The 24,230-nt window shown below is 48.3% G+C and overlaps 1 protein-coding gene across 7 annotated transcripts in view; it reads right to left on the bottom strand.

Annotated features, from left to right (window-relative positions):
• LOC146835265 (HORMA domain-containing protein 1-like) overlaps window positions 1-23,861 on the bottom strand; it is a 1,528,718-nt gene extending 1,504,857 nt beyond the window's left edge. For 4 of the 7 annotated variants that reach the window (XM_085602855.1, XM_085602849.1, XM_085602851.1 and 1 more), the window contains exon 1: window positions 23,621-23,861. Coding sequence is in view for 3 of the 7 variants with exons in the window: in XM_085602849.1 (XP_085458975.1) it covers window positions 23,621-23,656 (36 nt within the window). In the remaining 4 variants the exon portion in view is untranslated. Of the gene's footprint in view, window positions 1-17,290; window positions 17,356-23,620 lie in introns of all 7 variants that reach the window. The other 3 variants (XM_085602848.1, XM_085602850.1, XM_085602852.1) reach the window with 2 other exon arrangements.
• Window positions 23,862-24,230: the final 369 nt, after the last annotated feature.

The following is a 24,230-nucleotide window of genomic DNA, read 5'->3' on the forward strand; positions in this document are numbered from 1 at the left end:
CATTTTTAAAAAGGCACAGGTGGTGCACTCCAAATCTGATGTGCCCCTGAGCATCCCCCCTTTTCTTACATATGAAACATGCTTTATGAATTTATTTTCCAAGTTTACTGTTTTTCCTTCCCTTTGAGTCTTGGCTCTAGCAAGCTCAATCGCCTGCACTTATTTTTCAATACCAGCACTTATAAGATTACATCACAGGGATACAGAACTAGCACTTCCATGTCTTTCCGCTGACCTGAAATTGTCCAAAATGTCCACTGGTTTGGTGTGATGATAAGTAAAGTTGGCACTGGCATTACTCAGCAGTGGTAGCAGGAACTGTGGGTAGTGCCAGCTGGTGTGAAGACCTCGGGCCCTGGCACTTACATTTTAACAAAGTAAGCACTGGTGTGGCCCACATGTGGCCTCGTTGCTGAGCGCTGACATGAGGGTAGTCAGGTGCGCAATGCCCATAGGGCTCAAAGGGCATCAGCCCCCCCTGTCGTGTGTGTCAGCCCAGACTGAGTCAGCTTCCAAGGCAGCACCAAACCACACACACAACCATAAACACACACACACACAACCACACACCCAACCACAAACACAACCACACACACAACCACACACACACAACCATACACACAACCACACACACACAACCACAACCACACACACAACAGCAACCACACAAACACAACCACACATCCACACAGACACACCCACAACCACACCCGCACCCACACACAACCACAGCCTCGTTGCTGAGTGCTGACACGAGGGTAGTCAGGCGCGCAATGCCCATAGGGCTCAAAGGGCATCACCCCCCCTGTCGTGTGTGTCAGCCCAGGCTGACTCAGCTTCCCAGGCAGTACCCAACCACACACACAACCCACACACACACACAAACACACACACAACCACACTCACAACCACACACACACAACCACACACACACAACCACACACACATAACCACACACAACCACACACACACACAACCACACACACCCACACACCCACACACACAACTACACACACAACCACACATACAACCACACACACAACCACACACATACACACAACCACACACACACAATCACACACAACCACACACATCACACACACGACACACACACACCGACAACCGCACCCACACCCATAACCGCACCCAAACACACAACCACTCACACACACACACACACACACAACCACACACAACCACACCAAGCATTCTCATAGCCAATAGGTCTCGCCTTTGGGACCTTATAAGTGTTTAGCCACGTAACAGTTGATGTGGTTGCACCATGGATATTGTGCTGCATAACTAAATACTTAGAAGGTCCCAAAAGCGACACCTATTGGCTATGCCAATGCTTGTTTCTTTTTCGATGTGTACTGCCTTGTGCAGCACACTTGGAAAAAGCAAAATGCCATTGTTTGTTTATGTGTAGGAAGGTGTTCCTTCCTGCACATAAACATATTTTTTTTTAATTCCATTTTATCACTTTCATTTGTGCTTCATGAAGCAGCACGCATGAAAGTGACAGAATGGCGTTTAAGGATTATTTATGTGCAGGAAGGGACACCTTCCTACACATAAACAATCCTCCACTGCATACAGACACCCTTGCACTCTGTTGCAAGGGTTCCTGCGTTGGCGCTAAATTGCTAAACTTAGCTCCATCGCAGGGGGAAACGCAAGGCTGCACCACATTCTAGTATATATGGTGAGCCCTGCGTTTCATAAGTGGAGGAGAGAGGCGTTACACCAGGAAGGCCCTCTCTCTGCCACTTCATTGTACATATGGCCCTTTGCGACTTTTTGAGACTGGCTGATTTTCCCGATTGATTGATTAAAACCATATTTTGTGCAAAATTGTTTTGTATTGCTTTATTAATAGATTTTCCCTCCAACAGATTAAAAACGTCATCAGGTTTTAATCAAATTTTCCCTACTGGTTTGGGTGTTCTGCAAATGTTTCGCTCCGGAGTGCCGCCCGCCATAAAGTATTTGCGAAAATATTGGCGAGTGCGACGCGTCTTTCGCACCAAACCCAATGCCCGAGGATAATAGTTGCATCGACTGCCTCGAGCGAAGTAGACGACTGTTACATCGGCCCATGCCACGTCTAATGCCCACCTTCTACCCATGCCTACCTTTGCCCACGTTCAATAAAGGTCCCGGGAACGACCCACACCTTTCCACAGAGGCTTCAGCAGGATGACGCAGATTCACCCGACTGAGCTGTGTAGAGATTGCGCGCGCTCACCCAGTGACACATAGGCACCAGATGCTGCGAGCGCGGACCTCTTCTAGCACGGCGGTGGCGCGTGGCTGATGGAGTGACGTCCGTTACGCGTAGGACGGCCGTAGCGCGTGCTCCAATAAAGTGACGTGAGAATAAGGGTGGTGGAATGGGTGTACTGTACGTGTACAACCGTTTCGGAGGTGAAAGAGATCCAGCTGCGTAACTCCTGCTGGGCCACGGATCTTTGTTGTTACCCGCGCTGGGGCGACCTCACGGTGCAGCAGATACGGCTTGGACTCACAATTGGTTTCTTCTTCTCGTGTGTCTGTTCTAATGTGTTCATCTGCTCGGAGCAGCGCACGATATTCACAGGGGGCACAGAGGATCTTATTAGTACGTTGTTTTTTGTGGACTAAAACTACAATTACAGGTAGGCTCTCTTTGTTGGACAGTAAATTGGTTTTATCATATCTATGTGTTTTAGACAAGTGGTATTGTTTGCCCGTTAGGGATGTTCACATCTGTATGTTGAAAGGCCATCCCCGCCCTCTCCGAATGTTGCCTGTTTAACCTTTAATTGAGGGGGCACTAGCGAGCCCATGGCAAGATGGCCACACACTAGTGCTGCTCTACCGAGTCGGGACCTCACTCCGCCAAATATTTGGACAAAAAACAGAGGGGCAGATTTACAAGACCCTTGTGCCTCATTTACACCGCCGTTGCGTCACTTTTGTGACGCAGCGGCGGTGCAAATCCTGCGCCATGGTGCGGGGTACTTACAACGTGATACATCTGGGAGATGCATCACGTTGTAAAGCCCTGCGCCACATGTATGCGGTCCTGTGCAGGGGGGGGCGTTCCGGCGCAGGACCGCCTCCTAAAAGTGGCTGAGTGAAATCTACAAGATTTCACTGAGTCACTTTTAGGCCCATGCTGCGTCAAAACCCTGCGCCTGCCTGAAGCAGGCGTAAGGATTGACGAAGCATTAACAAGATAGGGCCCCCCAGAGCATTGCTTGAGCTGCGTCGCGCTTGCGACGCAACTCCAGCAATGCGCCACTTTTACGACACATATGCGTCACGCATATGTGCCGTTTTTGCCCCATGGTGCGCCGCATTCTAAATGCGGCGCATCCATGGTGGCGGAGCTGTGGCGCACAATAACTGGCGCATCCCTGCTGATATGCAGGGATGCGCCAGTTATTGTAAATATGCCCCAGAATCCTTAGCTAGGAGCAGAGAGGGTGAACTCTGCAAATACACCCAACAGCCCCCTATGAAACTGGATTGCGGGGCGTTCCAACAAGTGACAGCAAGCACAGCTGCGGATGATCGGCGAGGCCGCTCAAGATGGCGCTGGGTGGCCGTGGCCTGGCGTGAAGCAGGCTGGAGAACTGGATCTGGTGGACCGAGCTGCAGTGCCGGGCTGTGGTGGCCCTGTAGGCCTGGGCTCGCCTTGACCTGTGCTCACGGAGAGACTGTAAAGGAGGTGGGTAGACTGCTGTGTGAGGTGTGGCGGCTGCCCTGTGAGCCACCTGGTGTTGGCCGGAGGCTGTGGCCATGTTGGACCGCTCCCCTGTGGAAGAGGGCCCTGCAGCTGTGAGGCGACAGGGGCGCTGCCCTGGCCCAGCTGTGAGGTGAGAGGCATGCTGCTGGTCGCCCTTCCTGATCATAACTCCCGGCGCGGTCCTGGGAAGCTCGAGGGGCTGCAGTGTCTGTATCCCGTTTGGCAGCCGCACCGTGGGCCCCCCTCAAATCCCCAAACATGCTCGCCGAGGAGCGCATTTGAGCTGGCAGAAGCCAGCTTGAGGAGGGCCGGATTTTGGCTACCGCCATAGGCGAAACGGGACAAGGCTGGCCTATTCCCTGACGGGCGCAGGATCTGGGGCCTCACAGTGATCATCGTGGGTGCCACGCCTCACTGGCTCGCCACCTGAGACAGGAATGCGTGGCCAGGTACTGGCGGCCTACGAGAGAAAATACTGAGACCTGCTTTGAGTCCACGGGAGCACTCCTACTACAACTTTCTACAGGAGACCAGATCTGACAACAACGCTAAGCTGTTCAATTGGCGGCTGGGCACTGGAGGAGGGCAAAGGCATCTTGCGACGTGCGCAGTGCTGGGCAAGATCACATCATGGGGAAAACAGACAGGCAGCAGTCCCCCCTTACCTTTGAGGCAAAGAGGGTGCCTAAACACTCACAACATGCTGACTCTGAGCAGGAGGTCCCCCGCAGCCTGACAAGACCTTGGAAGCCACCATGCAGTCAATAGATGGCAAAATAGATGTTCTGAATGCACGCATAGGCAATATGGCTTCCAAGATAGACAAGGAAGCTACGGGCCTCACTATGGCGGAACAACGCATCTTGAGAGCTGAAGATGACATCCAAGAGCTCACCCGTAAACAATTGGACATGGACAAAATCCTGGCCTTCATGCAAGCAAAGAACGTACATTTGGAGGCTCGTTCTCTGCGTAATAACTTACGAATAATAGGTATCTCGGAGTACACAACTAAAGGCCGCCTAGAGAAGTATGTAGAGGAAATGCTAAAAGGTATATTAGGAAGTGAGACGCTGTTGGCGGTGTTCATAGTGTAGCGCGCTCACAGATCCTTGCAGGCGTGCCCGTCTCCCAGGGCCCCCCTTAGACTTATCATTGCCAGACCTCTGAATTACAGGGACCGGGACGCAGTGCTGCACCTCTCACGTGAAAAAGGAGTCACGCACTGTCCTTTTACCCTGATTTTGCAGTGGAGGCGGGGAAGGGAGTTCGGCACAGTGACAAAGAAACTGCAGGCTTTAGGCCTAAAGTACGCTATGCTGTACCCCCCTTGTCTGAAAGAAAAACACGATGGACATCCCGCTATATCTGCCGCCCCCAAGGCAGCTATGGACTTTATCAAGGGAGGAGGGCGCTCCCGAAATGCATCCCCGAAGGACAAGGCGATCGCAGCTGGCAACGGAGAATAAAGTTTGAGACTCTAAACAAGTGCTATTTGTAAAGAGAACGCCTCCTGAGATTTGACTTGGAACATATGGTTCATTGGGGTTAAACATGGGCTGCAAAAGCATGATACAACTGTAGTTGGCTGTAAATGCTTTGTGTGGCTGGATGGGCATATATTAATTCCCATTGCATATAACTGTTCCCCTCAGCACCATGGGCATAATGGACAGGGGGTGGCGATGGGGCCCCCTCTCACTTTGCAACCCTATTGTCCTGAAACCAATTAATGTTTTTTCCGGCCCCCTCTGTTCCAACGTAGGGTAGAGGGCACCTTACGCCCCCACGAGCGTACACCCCACTGGGAATAAATGTCCTACAATGAAAGTTACGCCCATTTTTGTGTTGTAAGTATAAACTACATTTGGATTTCATATCAGGAATTAATTCGGCAAGTTGAGGGTGCTGAAGTGGTTGGGTTGAGGGTATGGTACTGTTGTTCTGTTGTTGTTTACTCGTCACCTGTCACACAACCACATAGCGTACTGCATTGTAGTATAGACACGATATGAGCACAAGGGTGGCGTCGAGTAACTTTAATTTGCTCACGTGGAACGTGAGAGGCTAAATAATCCAAAAGGGACAGACAGGTATTTACCTACTTGGATCGCCACCAGGTACACATTGCTTTTATACAGGAAACGCACCTCACTGCCTAGGCGGCGATAAGCGTGGGGACACCTACTCCAGAGGGCTCCTCATCTTGATTCGTAGAGGTATTCCCTTTTCTACCTTACACTCCGAAACAGACAATCAGCGGAGATATGTTAAATGGCAGAGCATATGCAGGGGCACAACACTAACCCTAGTTAACGTGTGCAGCCCAAACACTGACGACCCGGACCTTTAAACCACTCTCTATGACCGCATTTATAGGCTACAACCCTCTACTGTTGTATGGGGAGGGGATTTCAACATTATATCAGATCCCCATGTCAACAGATCAACAGGCCCAAACGGGCAGACCAAACAGGCGAGTGGGGCACTCAGGGAGGTTCTGGAGTATTTAGAACTCATAGATATATGGCGGACCAGACATCCAGAAAACAGGGCACGTTTATCTCCGCACACAATATATGTGGTCACGCCTGGATTACTGGCTTATGTCCTGGGAGGCAGGCACATGGGTGCAGGATGTGTGTCACCTACCCAGGACACTGTCTCATCACTCAAGATATTGTAAAGACAGCCATTGAACAATACTTTGTGGAAAATAAGGGCTCTGTCGCTAAAACCGGGACGCTGTGGGAGGCATTTAAAGTCACAATTCAGGGGATGTGCATGAAGCCGTGCATGGGTTCTAAAATGCCTGTGATCTCGTCTGAGACACCTGAAAACCGTGATTCAATCTGTGAAGAGAACATACGAAACTACCCCAGAGCCTAGAATACTGGCAGACGTACGAAAGCATCTGTCCGAATACGCTGAGACAGCAGACCAAGAAATTCATCATATGTCAAAGAGTTGGTCCGCACGCGCATATGGGGAGTGGGGGGCGTTATGGGTGCAGTTTGGTAGACTTCTATGCTGACCTCTGTGTCGAGCGCCCATCGGTGACTTCAGGGGAGACGGATGCATATTTAAATGATATTGTGCTGGTGTGGCTATCACCAGGTCAGAGGTAATATCTGGTCCAGTAACGGAAGAGGAGATGTGTGAAGCCATCCGCCTACTCCCAAGCGCGAAATCGCGTGGGGGGGGGGATGGTCTCCCATTTGAATTTTACAAAACATTCTCTGACCTGTTAACACCCCACCTCCTGGAAATGTATCAGGAAGCCTACGACAGTCACTCTTTACCCCCCATGTTGCACAAAGCATTGTTAATTACGCTTTTAAAGTTGGATAAACCGCCGATAAGACAGACTCATATCGACTGCTGTCATTGATCAACACTGATGTAAAAATACTAGCAAAAATAATTGTGTTAAATCTGCAGCCATTGTTTCTGTTGCTAGTACTTCCCGGACCAGGCGGGCTTTATCCCTGCTAAATTCACAGCTCATAACCTTTTACACCAGTTGAACCCAGAGCTGCCAGCAACAGCTGTTTTCCAGACGCCGCTAAGGCGTTCAACTCTATACATTGGTTGCACATGTTCACCGTGCTGGCCGGTATGGGGATAACATCAGCATTTCTTCACTGTTGTATACAAATCTAGCCATGGGGGTGTGGATTGCTGGAGAGATTTCCGACCCCATGCAAATACACTGAGGAACGAAGCAGGGCTTCCAGCTCTCTCCGATCTAATTCGCTTTGGCGCTGGAGCCCTTGGCTTGTATTATCAGACAGAAACACTCGTGGGGGCGTGGCTAGCGAGCCAACATGGCGGACGCGAGCTGATAGCGCTCCGTACGTAAACCCTTCATTATCCTTAGAATCCTCCTTTATCTGTGCCATCCATACCTGGAAAGTGCGGAATTGGGTGCCCAATGAGTCGCGGCTCCTGAAACGATGTTGTAATCGCCAGACAGCTGATCACAGCTGATCACAGCCCACATCATTTCTGTGGTGAGATCTGCGGCCAACACTTCCCGCCGTAACGTGGGGGAAGGGCCCAGTAGGGGCAGTCTCCGATCGGACTGATCTCAGCTACCGCCGCTTGGGAGAAGTGCGCATTGCTGAGAACACATAACGGCCCACTGTCAAAGGAGCACTGGTGAACGGGGGCGGCTTGACGGCGCCCATTGGGGAACTTGAGCGCCTGCTGGCCTGAACACCCTACTGCGGCCTACGAGGAGGCTGGTGCCTCACAGGGGGTCATCGATTGCCACAGATCACCATCGTAGCCAGGGAAAGCGCAGCGGATCCTGACTAAGCATCGGAACCAAAGTTCAGAGTACAGGTAGAGCGGAATGAGTGCTCAATATCTGTGGCCTGTACATGACACTTCCCGCCGGAGTGCCTTCCACAAGCAGAATCTCTAACGCTGACTTCAGTGGCAAATAGCTCTGTGGACAGTGCAGACTGAGCAGGCCTAGGGACGCTGTATCGAGGGATCACAGACCCATTCCAGCCCACAAATTCCAACCCCCCACACGAGGCATTCAGGGCAACAGAGAGACCGGGCCCACTGTTACCGGGCACCTAAACATCTACAGATAACCCTGAGGCCATACCGGGGGGCATGCACCTGATGCATATAGTACATGGCTGACCGCCCATCACTCAGCGACAAGCGTTGAGAAACCACTAGACCCCATACACACTACTCACCTCCTGGGGTGCCACTGCAAGACGACCAGTGACGGTGTGAGAGGAGTCCTGTGAGCACCCCTCACAACTCAGGGCGGCGCAACAACGGGTGTGAGCAGAAGATCGTCTGTACACGACCTGCAGTTAGATAAGCCAAGGGAATCCCCAGCTGGGATCGCAGAGGACCATAAGACAGTGCACTTGGTGGTGGGGGAGATGTCCCCCTCCGACCCCTGGGTGATCACCCTGCCTGTGGGAAAGACCCCTGTGCTGTTACAAGGGCCGCCACGGGTGGCGCTACAGGAGGCACAGAAGCAGCGAAACACCAGCCCCCTCCCGCTGTGAGGCCAATTCACCATCGCAAGGACGACTCTGGCATGGCGAAAGTGGAGAACATTTCCCAACTCGGTGGTACACATATCGTGAGGCGCCTGTGGCAACAGCGTTGGTCCTCGCGCGCTGTGCTGAGGCGCAAGACACGGTTCGTCCCCATTATAAACGCACTATCAATGTGGGCACATTGAGAGCTCACGGAGAAGCCCTGACACCTGGGTTAACCATCAAGAAAACACCAAATCACCAAAGCTTTGAACCATGTGACGCAACCCGGTGAAGTAGAGTGCAACAAGCACCTGTTGGAAGTGAATGCTTACTGCGCAACAACTAGTGATGGGACGCATACGTGCCAATATGCAGCAGGGCGCACTGCGTGCAAGTAGCTCGGAGCCACTGCACGCAGGGGGGGAGTTGCCTACAGATCCGGGGAACACGGCGTTGGAGGCCAAAATAGACTCAGTACTGGCGGCAGGGGAGAAGATCTGTTACACAATGGAGCAAACTAGAGCTTCCCTGGAATCCAGGATCGAATAGGTTGCCTCAGACTTTACCTTGCTACACGCGGACCACCGTAAATTAGCTGAGAAAGTCAAACTCCATACTCAGTCACTTACGGAGCTAAAGCCTATCACCCAGAAGCCACAACTCTGCCCTGCAGGATATCCTCGATCGCGTGTACACGCTGGAGGATAGAGTCGAAGATGCGGATGAGCGCTCCCGCCGCAATAATATCCGCATGGTGGGCCTTCTGGAGGGAAAGGAGGGACGAAATCTGGAATTTTACATTGAGCGCTGGCTCCAACACATATTGCCCCAGGGAACGCTGTTGTTCCAGTTTGCAGTTGAGAGGGCGCATTGAGTACCGACACAAAGGCCTTTGCCGGGAGCCCAGCCGCGCCCGTTTCTCTTCAGACTCCTGAACTACAAGGACAGGGACGCGGTTTTGCGCGAATTTCGGAAGCTTGTGGAACTCAAGGTGGGTGGAAACCAGGTTATGATGTTCCCGGATTATACGGCGCAGGTGCAGAGACGCAGAAGCAACTACACGGCGGTGAAGCGCCAGCTCCATGAGATAGAACTGCCCTAGTCCCTACTATTCCTCGCCAGACTGAGAGTGGTGACGAAAGGAGGAGTCCGCTTGTTTGACTCCTCTGCAGACGCATGGGACTGGCTGGAGGAGTCCGGGCTGTGGTTGGGAACGCGCCCTTCGGACACAACCACCGTCAAGGAGACTGGCAAGAGAACGGGCAGGCGAGGAAGACGTGAGAAGCAGGGAAATACAGCACCGGTGAGGACGGCGCTTAGCCCGGAGAGAATTAGGATGGAGCGGCAGGACGTTTTAGACACAGTTGCAGCACTCGAAGCAGCACAGTATCAGGAGCACCAGGACGAGTGCTCAACTAACACAACTGCGGCTAGTGGCTTGTCATCCCCAGGGCCTGAAGATCAAGACGAAGGCAGGCTCCCGGTGGTGACTCTGCAGACTGCTGCTGATATCATATGAAGAGATGCCATCATTATGAGCAATCCCAGAGACAGTTTACGCAAGTAGAGACTTATTCATGAAGTTTTTTTATGTACATAACTGTGTGCTGTTGACGTGGGTAGCGCCTAGGAGTTAGTCAATATGCAAGGTATTTCACACGGAACTCACACAATGCTTGTGATAGGATCTTGATATAGTGCATACACTGCTGCTTCGAATGGGTGAAGAAACAGTGTTGGCCTGGCATGACATACTGTTCGGCATCTCTCCATAAGCTTAAACTGATCACCAAATGTGGGACAGGCGACGTCTGAGTCCCTGTTGCGGAACGCAGCCATATTACATATTAGGTGGTTCAGTAATTGGAGGGGAACGCCCCTAAACCGGTCAAGAGTAAGTGAGGCGATATTACACCAGAGGGGCGACTGCGTTGTCTGCCTGAGCGCATGCGGTGCACAGTCCAATCCCTTTCAAGAGACATGCAGCACAGCCACATACACCTCATATACCTGTTGCCGTGACTCATTGCGCATATATCCTGTAATTATATGAATCCGCTTACTGACCTGGCTGGCAACCGGATGATAAACCTATTGAACATGAAGGAAGTGGAAACGTTGTAGTTAAGCACACGTTACACTCCCACCCCGCCAGGCACTGTACTAGAATAGTTACTTTCTTGTCATTGTTAGACACACAGTTTGGACGGACATCGTCGCAGAGTTCGCCCCAGTCGTTATGATGTTACCAGTTGAATCAATGTTTTGGTTAAGTATGACCAACCCAAAACTATTCACATACGTCACATGTTTGATAACACAGTGTTTACACCTAATCCCATTGATGGTTGCACATGTTTGCAATGGCACGAGTTAACGTACTAACATGGAATATACGCAGCATGTATACACCCACGCGGCCATACTTAATTAATATTGGTCTACCTCCAGAGACACTCAGTCGGCATCGTCCTGTTACGGGAAACACACATGTCACAAATAGAACTGGAACGACTGTGCAGGCGTTGGAGGGGACAGATATTCGGCACTGCTACACTGCGTACACGGCTCATGCAAGAGGGACACTGATCTGGGTGAGAGCGGGAGTCCCATTTACACATGAGGAAGCTGTAATCGATACCGAAGGTAGATATACCTTTGTACGAGGAGGGCTAAAATGGTCAGACAGTACTACTAGGCTCTATATACGCCCCAATCCTCCTTTCTGGCATGTCTATCACAAACATTGACCCGATATGCTGGACTCTCCTGGATGGTGGGAAGAGATTTCAACTCGGTGCTCTTTGTGGATCTGGATAGGTCATTCCCCCCATTCCATAAAACTGCCACCATGTCTAATGCTCAGGCACTCACAGACTGGCTCACAAACTGGGTGATATTGGATATATGGCGCACTCTTAACCCTACAGAATGGGTCTACTCCTATTATTTGACAGTACATGACCTACATGTACGTCTTGACAGACTAGTGGGATACCAATCGCTACTCCCTTTAATCACAACAATAGAATACCTTGGTCGGACACATTCCGATCATAATACCCTGTGGATGCAGCTCAACTGGGAAGCAGACTGTTCCCCCATACCCACATGGCGTCTCCAACCAACTGGGTTAGAGGATCCGGAATTTCGCTCATCGCTAGGGACGGCCATCCTCGCATATTGTGAACTAAATGAGGGTACAGAGAGCAATAGAGCAATGCACTCATAGAATGGGAGGCTTTTAAAGTGGCGATCAGAGGGCACTGCCTAGGAACCACGTGGAGCATACGTAAGCTACTGACGACTTCCCTCCCAAAATTATAAACCCAACTATTGGGATGCGAGGGGGAGGTGGACGGGGACGGGTAAGGATTCAAAACGACTAGAGCAGCTGCGTACAGAAATGCAGACCTATTGGAACGCTTAAGATGCCATAATTACACAGCACATACAGCTCGCGCCCATGCATCAGTGGATTGAGCGGGCCGACTGCTTGCCTTAGTTGATACAGCAGGAAAACAATTGCGCTCTGATAGGGGCCATACGTACACCGGAAGGGACACTGGTATATACACAGCGCGAGATACACAAGGCCCTGACAGACCACTACACCCAGTTATACCAATCTAGAGGGCGCTGTCCAAACCAAGAGTTGGAAAGGTTTCTGAACTCTGTGCAAGTGCCTACAGTCTCAGGGGAGTACCAGGAGATTCTTAATGGTGCGCTAACATTGGAAGAGATTGGAGATGCAATCTCTCTCTTGCAAAACCTTCACACTCTATTCACAGCATCTCTGGAAATGCAGGAACTACCTCCCTCGATGCACGAGGTGTATCTGGTGTCCCTATTAAAACCGGGCAGAGATCCAACGGACCTAGGCTCCTATATACACTTGGCCCTTCTTAATACCGACTATAAAATACTGGCCAAGGTGTTAGCGGGCAGACTGGCACCGGTGGTCCCCAAGTTGTTTCATGCCGACCAGAACGGCTTTGTGCCCACGCAGAGCACCTCCCTAAACCTGAGACTTTTTTTTAGAATGGCGACAGACGCCACACAGGAATGGCCCAGGGCGGGGTGCCTAATATTAGATCCGGAAAAGGTATTCGATTCTTTAGAATGGGGCTACCTCTCTGCAGTACTGTTAAAGTATGATCTGGGCCTAGGGTTTCTCCAAGTGGTTAACCTACTGTACACAAACCCTACAGTTCATTTGCGAATGGGGCCGTACATATCGGAAGCTATACTGGTGCGCAGGGGTACCCGGCAGGGATGCCCGTTGTACCCCCTCCTTATCGCACTCGCAATAGAGCCCCTGGCGGAGGCGATACGTACCATAATGGGAGACGGCATACCTCTGGGTGATTCAACACACCAAGTATAACTCTACGCGGATGATCTCCTAGTTTATGTTAAAGATATAGAGAGAGAGTTCCTGATCAATTGGCATACCTCTTACAAACTTTTGCCACAATCTCCGGGCTGCGAGTGAACGTTGATAAATCCAGCATATATACGCATTCCAAGAGGGGAGTCGAGATCAGGGCTACACCATTAACGGTAAAAGACTGCAGTTGAGAGAGGGCACCTTTCGCTACCTGGGGATCCGGATCTATCGCCAGCTTAGAGACCTGTTTGATGGGAATTTGGGGAGAGTCTTAACAACAATCCGGTCGCAAATGTGCTTTTGGGACGCTTTCGCTGGCGGTAACAGGAAGAGTGGCGCTGACCAAGATGGTCATCCTTCACCGACTCCTATATTATTTTGCCAATTTGCCTCTATATATTCCAGCATCCTTTTTCGCCACACTAAGCTAGCTAGGGACTTCCTGTGGGGGAATGCACGACACAGAATGGCATTGGCGAAACTTTATCTACCTACGGATCAAGGGGGTCTTGCTGCTCCTTGCTTTGAACACTACTATTTGGCCACTCAGATGCAGTGGATAGCCCGCTGGCTCGCAGTTAGGAATTGTGCAGACACGGCTACCACGTATCCGCCCCTCTAATTTGAACAAATAGTCAGACTTTTCCACCCCGTTACTCGGGCTACAGCACCAACACCATTGCTACTAGCGGTGGCATACAAATGCTATCGCAGATGTCTATACATCACCAGAAGCGTCACTCCCTACGTGCCGGCAATACCACTGGCGGGGTCCCCTAGCGGGCCCGCAGTGCTCACGTCGCAGTCAATTGCAGAGTGGCAGACACTAGGTGACCTTTACTGAGATGGAGCACTCATATCGTTTACGTCTCTAGTGGACAACGTATGGTTCCCTCCGGGACAATTCCTCATGCATCGCTCGCTGATTAACACATTAACAGCTAGATGGGGAGACATGGCCACTGAACCGACCCCCCACCTCACCATACAGTATCTGCATGTTATGGGATGTGGAAGGCATCTCATACGCTGGTTTGCAGCATCCCTTAGAACCCATGCGGCAATAAGCCTCGACCCGCTCTGTCGTAAATGGGAACTGGACCTGGGGCGGCAGCTAGAAGAGAAAGAATAGACACGCATACTAAAGAGCCCGGTACGTATACCTAGAAACATGAGGGTTAGGCAAATACAGTTGTACATTGGCCACAGGGCCTACCTCACACCCGCCATGATCAATCGCTACTTTCACCACACAGATGCGACGTGTCCGAGATGTGCTGAACCGGGGGCTGAGCTGGTGCGCATGCTATGGAGCTGCCCCCGCATACATGTATATTGGCACACAGTAAGTAGGCTGTTACATACTTGCACTGGCCGAGAACTACCATTTGAATGGACAGTATATCTACTACATCACTTTAAGAGGACTCCTGCCACTAAGGTAGTCTCCAGGTTCCTGGACTAGGGGATAGTAGTCGCTAAACGGCTCCTAACTAAACGGTGGAAAGCTGAGGATCCGCCCTATGCGCGTGCGTGGCGCCATTCATTAGTAGCATGGGCCAAAGCAGAAAGCATTGCCATTAAGCGCAAAGAAACATTGGGGCTGCGTAAGGAGCCCATAGCAGCTTGTTGGGACGCCTTCCTAGACGCGCTACAGCGAACTGAGGAGGGAGGATCTGGGGGACTAATAGACTGCATATCGCGACCCAGAAGTAGTGATGCATCAAATTTATGGAACCGCTATAATGAAATTGCGAGATCAGATAATCTGCTGGATTCGACTGTCCCTCATGTTAGCAGACAGGCTGGCAATTATAAAGATGGGCGTGATGCCCAAGTTTTAATATTTGTTTACTAACATCCACATCCCACTAACACAGGACTTTTCCAAAACACTGCAGTCCTGCTTAACGACTCTCGCATGGGCTGGTAAACAGCCTAGAATGGGATGGCAGACGCTCACTCGCCCCACCTTCAAGGAGGGGGTCAGCGCACCGGATTTCTACCTCTACTACCTGTGCGCTCAGGCCCATTTTGCTCATTACTGGTATCCCATACCCCAAAATACATAGCAAACATTGCTGTGGATTAAGAGGAGGCTCAACTGATCCCCCTCAGTGCAATGGTACCATGTGTGGAGTCGTCTAACAATCTCAAATCCTTCAGTGGTAACAACAGCAACAGTCTTGCTAAACTCTGTTGAGTTTAGCAAGTGTTTGAGATAGCTTGTATTATATTGTGCTCAATGTTAAAACACTGTGCCATCCACAATGTCCCCCTGTGCAGAAGCAAAGCCTCTAAACACATACAATCTATTACAATAAGCAACAGAGCACAGCACAAAAAATCATTTACTTTCTGATCAGTTTTGGTCGGACTTAAGTTTAATGTCCCATATACAACAAAACATGTTCAAATCCAAGTAGCAAGAATTTATGCAGCAGATATTTGTGAAAACGAGTTGACACGACGTTGTTAAAAACTCCGCAACCAATACATGTTTTGTTGCAAGAGCGACTTTTTCAAGGCTTGATAAGATAAGTCCGTATAATTAGTAGCAATGTAATATCGGGAATCACGAAACGTACTTGATCTGAGGCACGGCTAAGTCGAACCAATCTTAAAAAAATTGTTTGGTAGTCAAGATCTCCAAATAAGCCCTCAATAAAAATTCTCTCTTCGTTATTTCAGTAATGAGGAGCGTAGCTCAGGCACATTTTTTTCTATTTCTGAAGGGGGTCCAAGTAGTAGTAACCGTAGTCCTAGGTGGTTCATCCAAAATTGTCATCCAAGTATACTAAGTATGGAACATTCAAGCCAATGCGCCCTATCCGATTTAGGAGCCACGCTGATCCCGACGTGTTCCTGGACGAAGACCACAATAAAAGGGAAATATATATATATTATATTTTAAATCCTTAATTGTCGCTAAGGACATTTTTTATGGGGTTGCCACCTGACTGGTTTTACCTGTATTTTAATGTCTCGGTCAGAACAAAAATTAGGAAATCCCTCAATGAAGGTATTTTTCTTACATTCTTAAACAAATCTAAAAAGAAAGTCCTTTATAGTGTGTTCTAGAGCCAACTGATCGTTAAAGTAAACAAAGAAGGGGGCGTGGTCTCCCCGAGCAGCAAGATGCCACTCGATAAGAGGGCTGTGCCGGCCGAGGCAAAATCCGCCAAAAATCCTGATGCAAACATTACGAAACCCCACATCATCATGAAACATCAAAGGTCTGCGCGCAGGTGATCTGTCAAGAATCACGTCTATTCTTAATCATAGTCATAAATTAAACAGGCCATAAACCAAATCATAAATAAACTCATAACTCTCAAAATCAGTTGTGTCAGTAATCACACCATAAAACAGATCAAAGTTCCCTAAAATCATAAATCAATTTGACAGACAAGCATTGTCCCATTTATCATCGATATGCCAATAATCACGCTGTGCAGTGTTTAGTTAGTAGAGTCCTTGTCATTGGAAGGGAGTTCCAAACCTTTTGTGGGTTAGGTGTAACTCACTAGCTTGCACTTATTGATGTGGCTGGTTGGCCGACGGGCCCAGTCTGCAAGTTTTGTCTTATGTTATGTTATGTTGTGAGGTTTTGCACAGCGCTCAAGTACCAAAATGGTTTCCTGACACTGAGAGAACAGAGCATAGCAGTCAAAGTATAAAACTAGAAAAGAAACAGTAAGAGACAAGGAGAAGCCACATCAGAGAGTTCAGCCAGGTCTTTAATGCTTTCTTGCACTTAGGATCGACATCCTACGCAGAGAGATAGGCATGGCATTCTACAGTTTAGCAGCAAAGAGAAGGTCTTGCCACCAAGGCAAACTTGTTTGTATTTGGGAATATACAGTCTGAAGGAGTGCTAGTAGGAGCATAGAACTTAAATTTGTTGTTCAGGCAAGTTTCGCCAGCTTGGTGAGGAGCCTTGTGAACAATGCAAAGAGATTATAATTAGGCTCTCTTAACCACTGGCAATCAATGCAGAGCGTCAGGGACGGCAGAAGTTGAAGAACAGGTTGGTAGATGCAAAGCAGTTTTAGCTGCCATATTTTAAATTTGCTTGAGCTTTTCCAAAACATTGTGAGAAGCTCCTAAAAAAAGGAGTTGCAATAATCGAGAAAGATGAGTACTGACCTACCTGGCCTGAACCGCGATATGATGACCAAGTGGGGTGAACCTGGGAACTATTTGTCTGGTACCTTTAACAGGAAAAACAGAAGGAGGAGAGATGGTTAGCCTGTGTCTCCAAAGACAGATTATCATCTATAAACAAGCATTTGCAATGCAATAGGTCTCGCATTTGCAAAAGTTTAAGCTATTGGCATTGTTCATGACAATGCCTTTTTTAATCTATTTTATAAAACAAACACATAATGGCATTTATTTATCATTTAAAAAGCCAATAGCTAGTGTTGCATTATTCTTAGCAATGCCAGATGCTCACACTTTTATAATGCGAGACCTATTGCATTGCAAATGCTGGTTTACATCTGCCTTTCTTTCTTGATTTAACTTCCTCTACGCTGTATCGTGGCTTAGACTTGTACACAGGGTCTCCAGGTTCACAGATAGCTTAGATGCCACCAGGAATTGTAGTTGTCAAGGTGGCCTTGGTGGACCTGTTTGACCTTCTGATGTAGTTTAAAGGTGTGGTTAAAAAAGGTGTGCTATCTTAACAGACCCAGGTTGCATCATCTGTTTCAAATACCCTGGTTGTCCTAAATATATCCAAGCAACCACTACTGCTTTTAGCTTCCCTGGAACATTCATATGATAGCGTATATGTGTAGGCATTATTACAGGTCACTGTTATTTGGGCACGGTCCCGATGGTGGTGATAAATTTGTCTGCAGCTTTCCATCTACTCATGGAATCTGAGTGTAAAATGTGCAGAAACCAAATGATAAGGGGGGTCAAACCCTACTTTTCTTCAGCTACAGCTCTTCAATCACTTTGACAGATGCAGCTTACCATTCTAGCATCAATGATATTCTGATTGTCCTTTCCCTGTTGGTTGGCAAAGCACAATGCTTTCACCACCTTTGGACCTTGATACATAAAGACTCTTCGGTGTTGGCATTTGTAAAATAAGGCTAGAAACGTAAAGTACCAGAATGCTGCTTTCTCTTTCCTCCTCTGACTAAGAGCATTTTTGCACTTCTTGATGTAGAAGTACTCTTGACAATCACGTGCATCGGTCGTTAACTAGAAAATCTTTGAGTGGTGGGTTTGTACCTGTGATATTTCGGGTTTATGTAAATAAACAGATTAGGCCCATTCAGTATTTATCTTTGTTAATGTCAATCTGTACCTACTGCCATTTATTAAAAATTGAAAAGGAGACAGTGCTGTGAATTTGGCAGGAGTACTCATGTTGTACTTTCATGTGGGCGAGAGGAGCATCTGCCTCTGTTAACACTTTAGAAGCAGCAGGCTGGCTTGGATTCCCACTACTAAGGTATTACCCAGGGTGGATTAATGTCCCTGCTGCCCTGAGAGAATGGTACAGCACACCAGCTTTTTTCTAAAGCTAGTCTTCAAGTAGATCGTGTCTGACGTCTGCACATGCAAACCATTTTTGTGGTGAAAGATGAGATTTTGCAATCTATTGCATTCATGTTGTACTGCATGCCAGAATCTAAATAAGAGTTCAATTTGCGCCCCGCTTTAGATTAGAAAGAAGAGCCTCAGTCCAGGTGTGTTATGATGAATCCAGTAGTTTCTGGGTGTGGTCTGGGTTTAGCATAGACAGAACATATTATAAGGGTGTCGGCTTGATATCAAAGAGGCTTCTGAGAGGCTTTATTTCAACGGTCTTTCAGAGTCTCATTAGAAGAGAACTAAGGGCCTGATGTACAAAGCCATTTTGCATTTTTTTCAGAATCGCAGAGTTTATGCCAACAATTCATTAAAGCATTTCCAGACTGTAAAATGGTTTTACTGACTCTTTCTGAATTGCCGATAGCAATGGGCATCAAAGGGGCTTCCCTCGCAATTGTGAAACACGATGTATCAATGGCTTGGTTTGTAACACCAGTTGGTGTTGCAAACCATTGATAAGTTACTGAATTATCAAAAAAAGCATTTACAATGCAATGGTCTCGCCTTTTGCATAAATTGGAGCTATTGGTATTGTAAACGACAAACTTTTTTATTTATGGGTTGGTTTTTAAAACAGATAAATAAATGGCATAGTCATTTACAATGCCAATAGCTTTAGCAAAGGCGAGACCTATTGCATCTATACACACACACACACACACACACACACACACACACGCACACGCGCGCACACACACACACACACACACACACGCACACACACCGAGCCCCACACACACAATCCTTTGGTGAATATGTAGTGTTGGAAGGGGTCCACAGGGGGCACAGCGGTGGGGAAACGAGTGGGACAGAGGTCAAAAGGGGCACAAAAGGGGAAAAAACGAGTGGCGCAGAAGGGCACAGAAAAACGAAAGGAACAGACGGCAGAAAGGCACAAAAAACGAGGAAAAACGAGTGGCACAGAGGGCAGAAGGGCACAAAAAAACGAGTGGAACAGAGGGCACAAACAACGAGAGGACCAGAGGGCAGAAAGTCACAAAAAAAAAAGAGGGAAACGAGTGGAACAGAGGACAGAAAGGCACAAAAAAAGAGTGGAAAACGAGTGGCACAGAGGGCGCAGAAAGGCACAAAAAAGAGTGGCACAGAGGGCAGAAGGGCACAAAAGACGAGAGAAGCAGAGGGCAGAAAGGCACAAAAAAACGAGTGGAACAGAGGGCAGAAGGGCACAAAAACGAGTGGAACAGAGGGCAGAAGGGCACAAAAACGAGAGGAGCAGAGGGCAGAAAGGAACAAAAAAAGAGGGAAAACGAGTGTAACAGAGGACAGAAAGGCACAAAAAGAGGGAAAACGAGTGGAACAGAGGGCAGAAAGGCACAAAAAACGAGGAAAAACGAGTGGCACAGAGGGCAGAAGGGCACAAAAAAACGAGTAGAACAGAGGGCACAAACAACGAGAGGGGCAGAAAGGCACAAAAAAAGAGGGAAACGAGTGGAACAGAGGACAGAAAGTCACAAAAAAAGAGTGGAAAACGAGAGGCACAGAGGGCAGAAAGGCACAAAAACGAGTGGCACAGAGGGCAGAAGGGCACAAAAGACGAGAAGAGCAGAGGGCAGAAAGGCACAAAAAAACGAGTGGAACAGAGGGCAGAAGGGCACAAAAACGAGAGTGGGACAGAGGGCAGAAGGGCACAAAAACGAGAGTTGCAGAGGGCAGAAAGGAACAAAAAAGAGGGAAACGAGTGGAACAGAGGGCAGAAGGGCACAAAAACGAGAGTGGAACAGAGGGCAGACGGGCACAAAAACGAGAGGAGCAGAGGGCAGAAAGGAACAAAAAAAGATGGAAAACGAGTGGCACAGAGGGCAGAAAGGCAGCGCCACAAACAAAACATTTCAAGTAAATTAAAAAAATCGTAAATCACACTGTGAACATATGAATAACAAATAGAGCGACGGGCGGGAGGTGGTCGGTGAAATGAAGGCATGCGTTCTGGCAAGATGGATTGGGGAAACTCCATACTTGGGTTTCAAACGTACAAGCACAACAATGTCAATAAATAAAATAAAACTCTGAAAGGAGCCTACCTTTTAAACCAGCGGTGACGGTGGGGAGGGGTGTCGGGCGGGGGCAGCAAGACAGAGACTTGCAGGGTGGGAGGAGAAAGGGAAAACTGAAAGCACGAGTGCACAACAATGTCAACAAGCCCGGCGGAGCGTGGGCGCGAGCGCTTGGGGCGGGGGAGCGGACCCTTTGAAGTGCTTCAAAGGAGCCAAAGCTATAGAGAAGGGAGGGGGGAGTGGAAGCAGCTGTGCACGTGCATGTGATCGTGCACTCAAGGTTTAGGCCAGCCAAAACAGTGGGTAGCACTTTGAAAATCCCACATATAAAATGTCTCTTGCGAGACCTAAAAAAACATATTCTTTACAGGTTTAGCAGGCGGAGGAGGTGCAAGCAAGGAAGAGGGCCAAAAAAGAAGAGGGAAAAGGGCTAGCCGGTAACTGTGAGTGAACCAGAGTACCTCTGTCTCGTTGGAATTAAATAAAGCATTGAATCACAGCCAAAAGATGATAGAGGACATACAATAATGGAAACAGTAAAGGTGAGCAGGACATGATGGCTCCAAGGCTATGATGAGCTGTGTATCGTCAGCATAAATACTACACGTCAAACAGAAGGACCTAATCAGTTGAGACAACGTCCGATGTACATGTTTAGTAAGGATTGAGAGAGGACTCCTCAGGGGCGCCCTGTCATACCAGCTAATAGGCTGACTTATAAGCAGGAAGAAACACAGATTGATGCCTATCCTCAAGGTAGACTTTGCACCATTATAAGGCAGGTCCTCCAATCCTGACCTCCATCAGTCTGGTTAACAGGATGGAATGGGAAACCGTATCAAAAGTAGCAGACAATTCAAGTAGAACTAAGGCAGCTGAATTAGCCTTATCCTCTAGCACCCTTATATCATCCAAAACCGAGACCAATGCCGTTTCAGTACTGTAACCCGGTGAAAACTGTTCTCATAGATGGTTCTGTTCCAGAAAACAAACTGGAAATCTGTAGCTTAACATATTTCTTTAAGATTTTAACCACAAAACAGTAATAGAGATAAAGGACAAATATTGAAGAGGACAGATCGGTCTGCATTAGGTTTCTTTAACAGTGGCACAATAAGAGCAATTTCAATTCTCAGGGGATAAAAGCATTAATAAGTGAAACATTACACACCTCCACTAAAGGTTGGAGAAGTGCAGATTTCTCCAATTTCCGATATTTAGGAGGTATTGGATCAAGAGGAGAACCAGTTTTAATTATCCCAGAAATGTAGTCAAACCATTGCACAGTGAAGCCTGGAAAATAATCTAGGCCAGCAGTAAACTCAGCTATGACGTTTGGGCAAGCTGAGAAATCACAGAGATATACCAACAGCCATCCACACACGGGTATGTCTCAGGATTAGGAGGACTGAGATAATTACTGATGGAGTTAATCTTCCCCTCAAAATAGTTATTGTTTTGTCAGCAAGAGCCTCGGAATGAACGATAGCAACAGCAGCACAATTGGGAGAGGCTAGGGACCTCTCTACATTGTGTGGTAACCCCCTTTTTGATGGTTCGGTCTGTCAGGCATCCCAAGGCAAGAAGCATTGGTTCTCGACCCATATATGTCCAGGTGTGGCCTGTACTTCCAGCTCCTTCATGCGCAATATTATCTTCCCATTAACTGCAACATCTCTTTGGATCTGCTGTGGGTGTGGGAGGGTCGGTTTTTTGCTCAGGTTTGCCACCCCCTCAATCTTTGTGTCCCAGATCAGGGGAATTTAAATGCTCTTTGAACCCTTACACTGATTGGTCTATTCAAAGGGCGCTTGGTCCCTCCATCGGTTGGTGCTTTTGCTGGCTTTTGCCTTTCGCATCCTTAAGCCACTTCACTGTGTGGGGGTCAGTTTTGGCTGGTGAAGTTTGATAGTGGTGAGGCTGGGCTCGTCCTTAGGGGGTTTGAGCATGTAGGAGGGCGTGTTACGAGGGCGTGGCATGGCATTTTCTGGGAGGCCAGTCACCATTTTCTGTGCCAATCTTATTTTAAAAAGTCTGAGAAAATGATGCACTTCCGACTGCACCACAGTTACTGCTGTCTTCACATTCACCATTAACAAGGGGATCACCTGTCTCATGTATTTTGCTTATTAGTGGCTGATTTACACAAAGTAAAACTAGAAAACATGGATTAATAAGGGCTTCCACAACTTCAATTGTGTGATCTTAGGCAAACATTGTATCTCACTAAAGCTCTTTTCCATCATGTTCACGTATACAAGCAGTCAATCAAATAGGTGTGTTCAGAATGCCAGTTTTACTAAATCAATTAGGAGTGCCTTCAGGTCGAGTTCTGCAGTAGCTATATAAAAACTACAGAGAAATGCACAAAGAGGTGAAAACCAAAGCCTTAACACAAAGAAAATCTAATAGACACTCAATTACCGGCTGATTTGTATGATGAAACCAGAAAACGTGGATAAATGAGAGCTTCCTTACTTAAACTGTGCAATCTTAGATTCATTTTCATCTCACCCAAACTCTTCAGGAAACAAAAACATTAACACGAAAGTATGAAAGCACTTTCAAATATGTGCATTCAGTAAACCTGTTATAGAAAAAACATTATTGCATGCGCATAAAAGCACTCTAAAATATGTGCGTGAATGCCAGTATTCCAAAAATCATTATGGTCACTGAAAGCACTTTCAAATGGGTGCGTGAATGCAAGTTGTACAAAGACTATTAGCACTGCCTATGAGGCGACTTCTAACAGTCACTGTATAAAATTACAGAGAAATGCATAAAGAAACTAAAGCAAACACAATTCCTTGTCTAAAATTTACAGGTGCAGACAGAGCCATACAACCTCGTGGTCCACTGGGTTGGGGCCGCAGGGTACCATCTGGAGTTTCCAGACACCGTCCTGAGTCACACACAATTGTCGTGGCAGCGGAACCACCTTAGCTCCATGCTGCCACGAGTCAGCTCCTAGCAGCTACAATCAGTTGTGCTGTGTCACATCATACTAGAGTGATGCACCAGCACTAATCGTGCCCCTTACAAAATGCACCATGGGCAGCAGCAAACACCTTGAGTCTGCGCAGTGTGTCTCAAAAAAGTTTGATAACAAACTACGCAGACTCGAGTTTTCGACTTCCTGTCTGCCTAAAGCCTTTACCCTGCCCTTTCCCAACTCTTCACAGGGTGGGACCACCCCCCTGTGACGAGTTGGAAAAGGGTGGGATTGACCATGCTCTCAATTTCATGAGTGACATGAAGCCCCAGCACTACGGGGCTTCAATCTAAAACGCCTGGGGATAATTTTGTTCCAACGTCTTCAGGGGGTGGAGACTGGCCCTCAGGTCTATGTGTTTGCCGTGCCGACGACATCACAGGCCTCAGGGCTGTGAAATTGTCAGCCCGGCAAATAGTGTAGACTTTGGGTCGGCCCAGGCCAGAAGTGTCACTCAGAGTCA

Source organism: Triturus cristatus, chromosome 4_2 (assembly GCF_964204655.1).
Source record: "Triturus cristatus chromosome 4_2, aTriCri1.1, whole genome shotgun sequence".
Classification (NCBI taxonomy): Eukaryota; Metazoa; Chordata; class Amphibia; order Caudata; family Salamandridae; genus Triturus; species Triturus cristatus.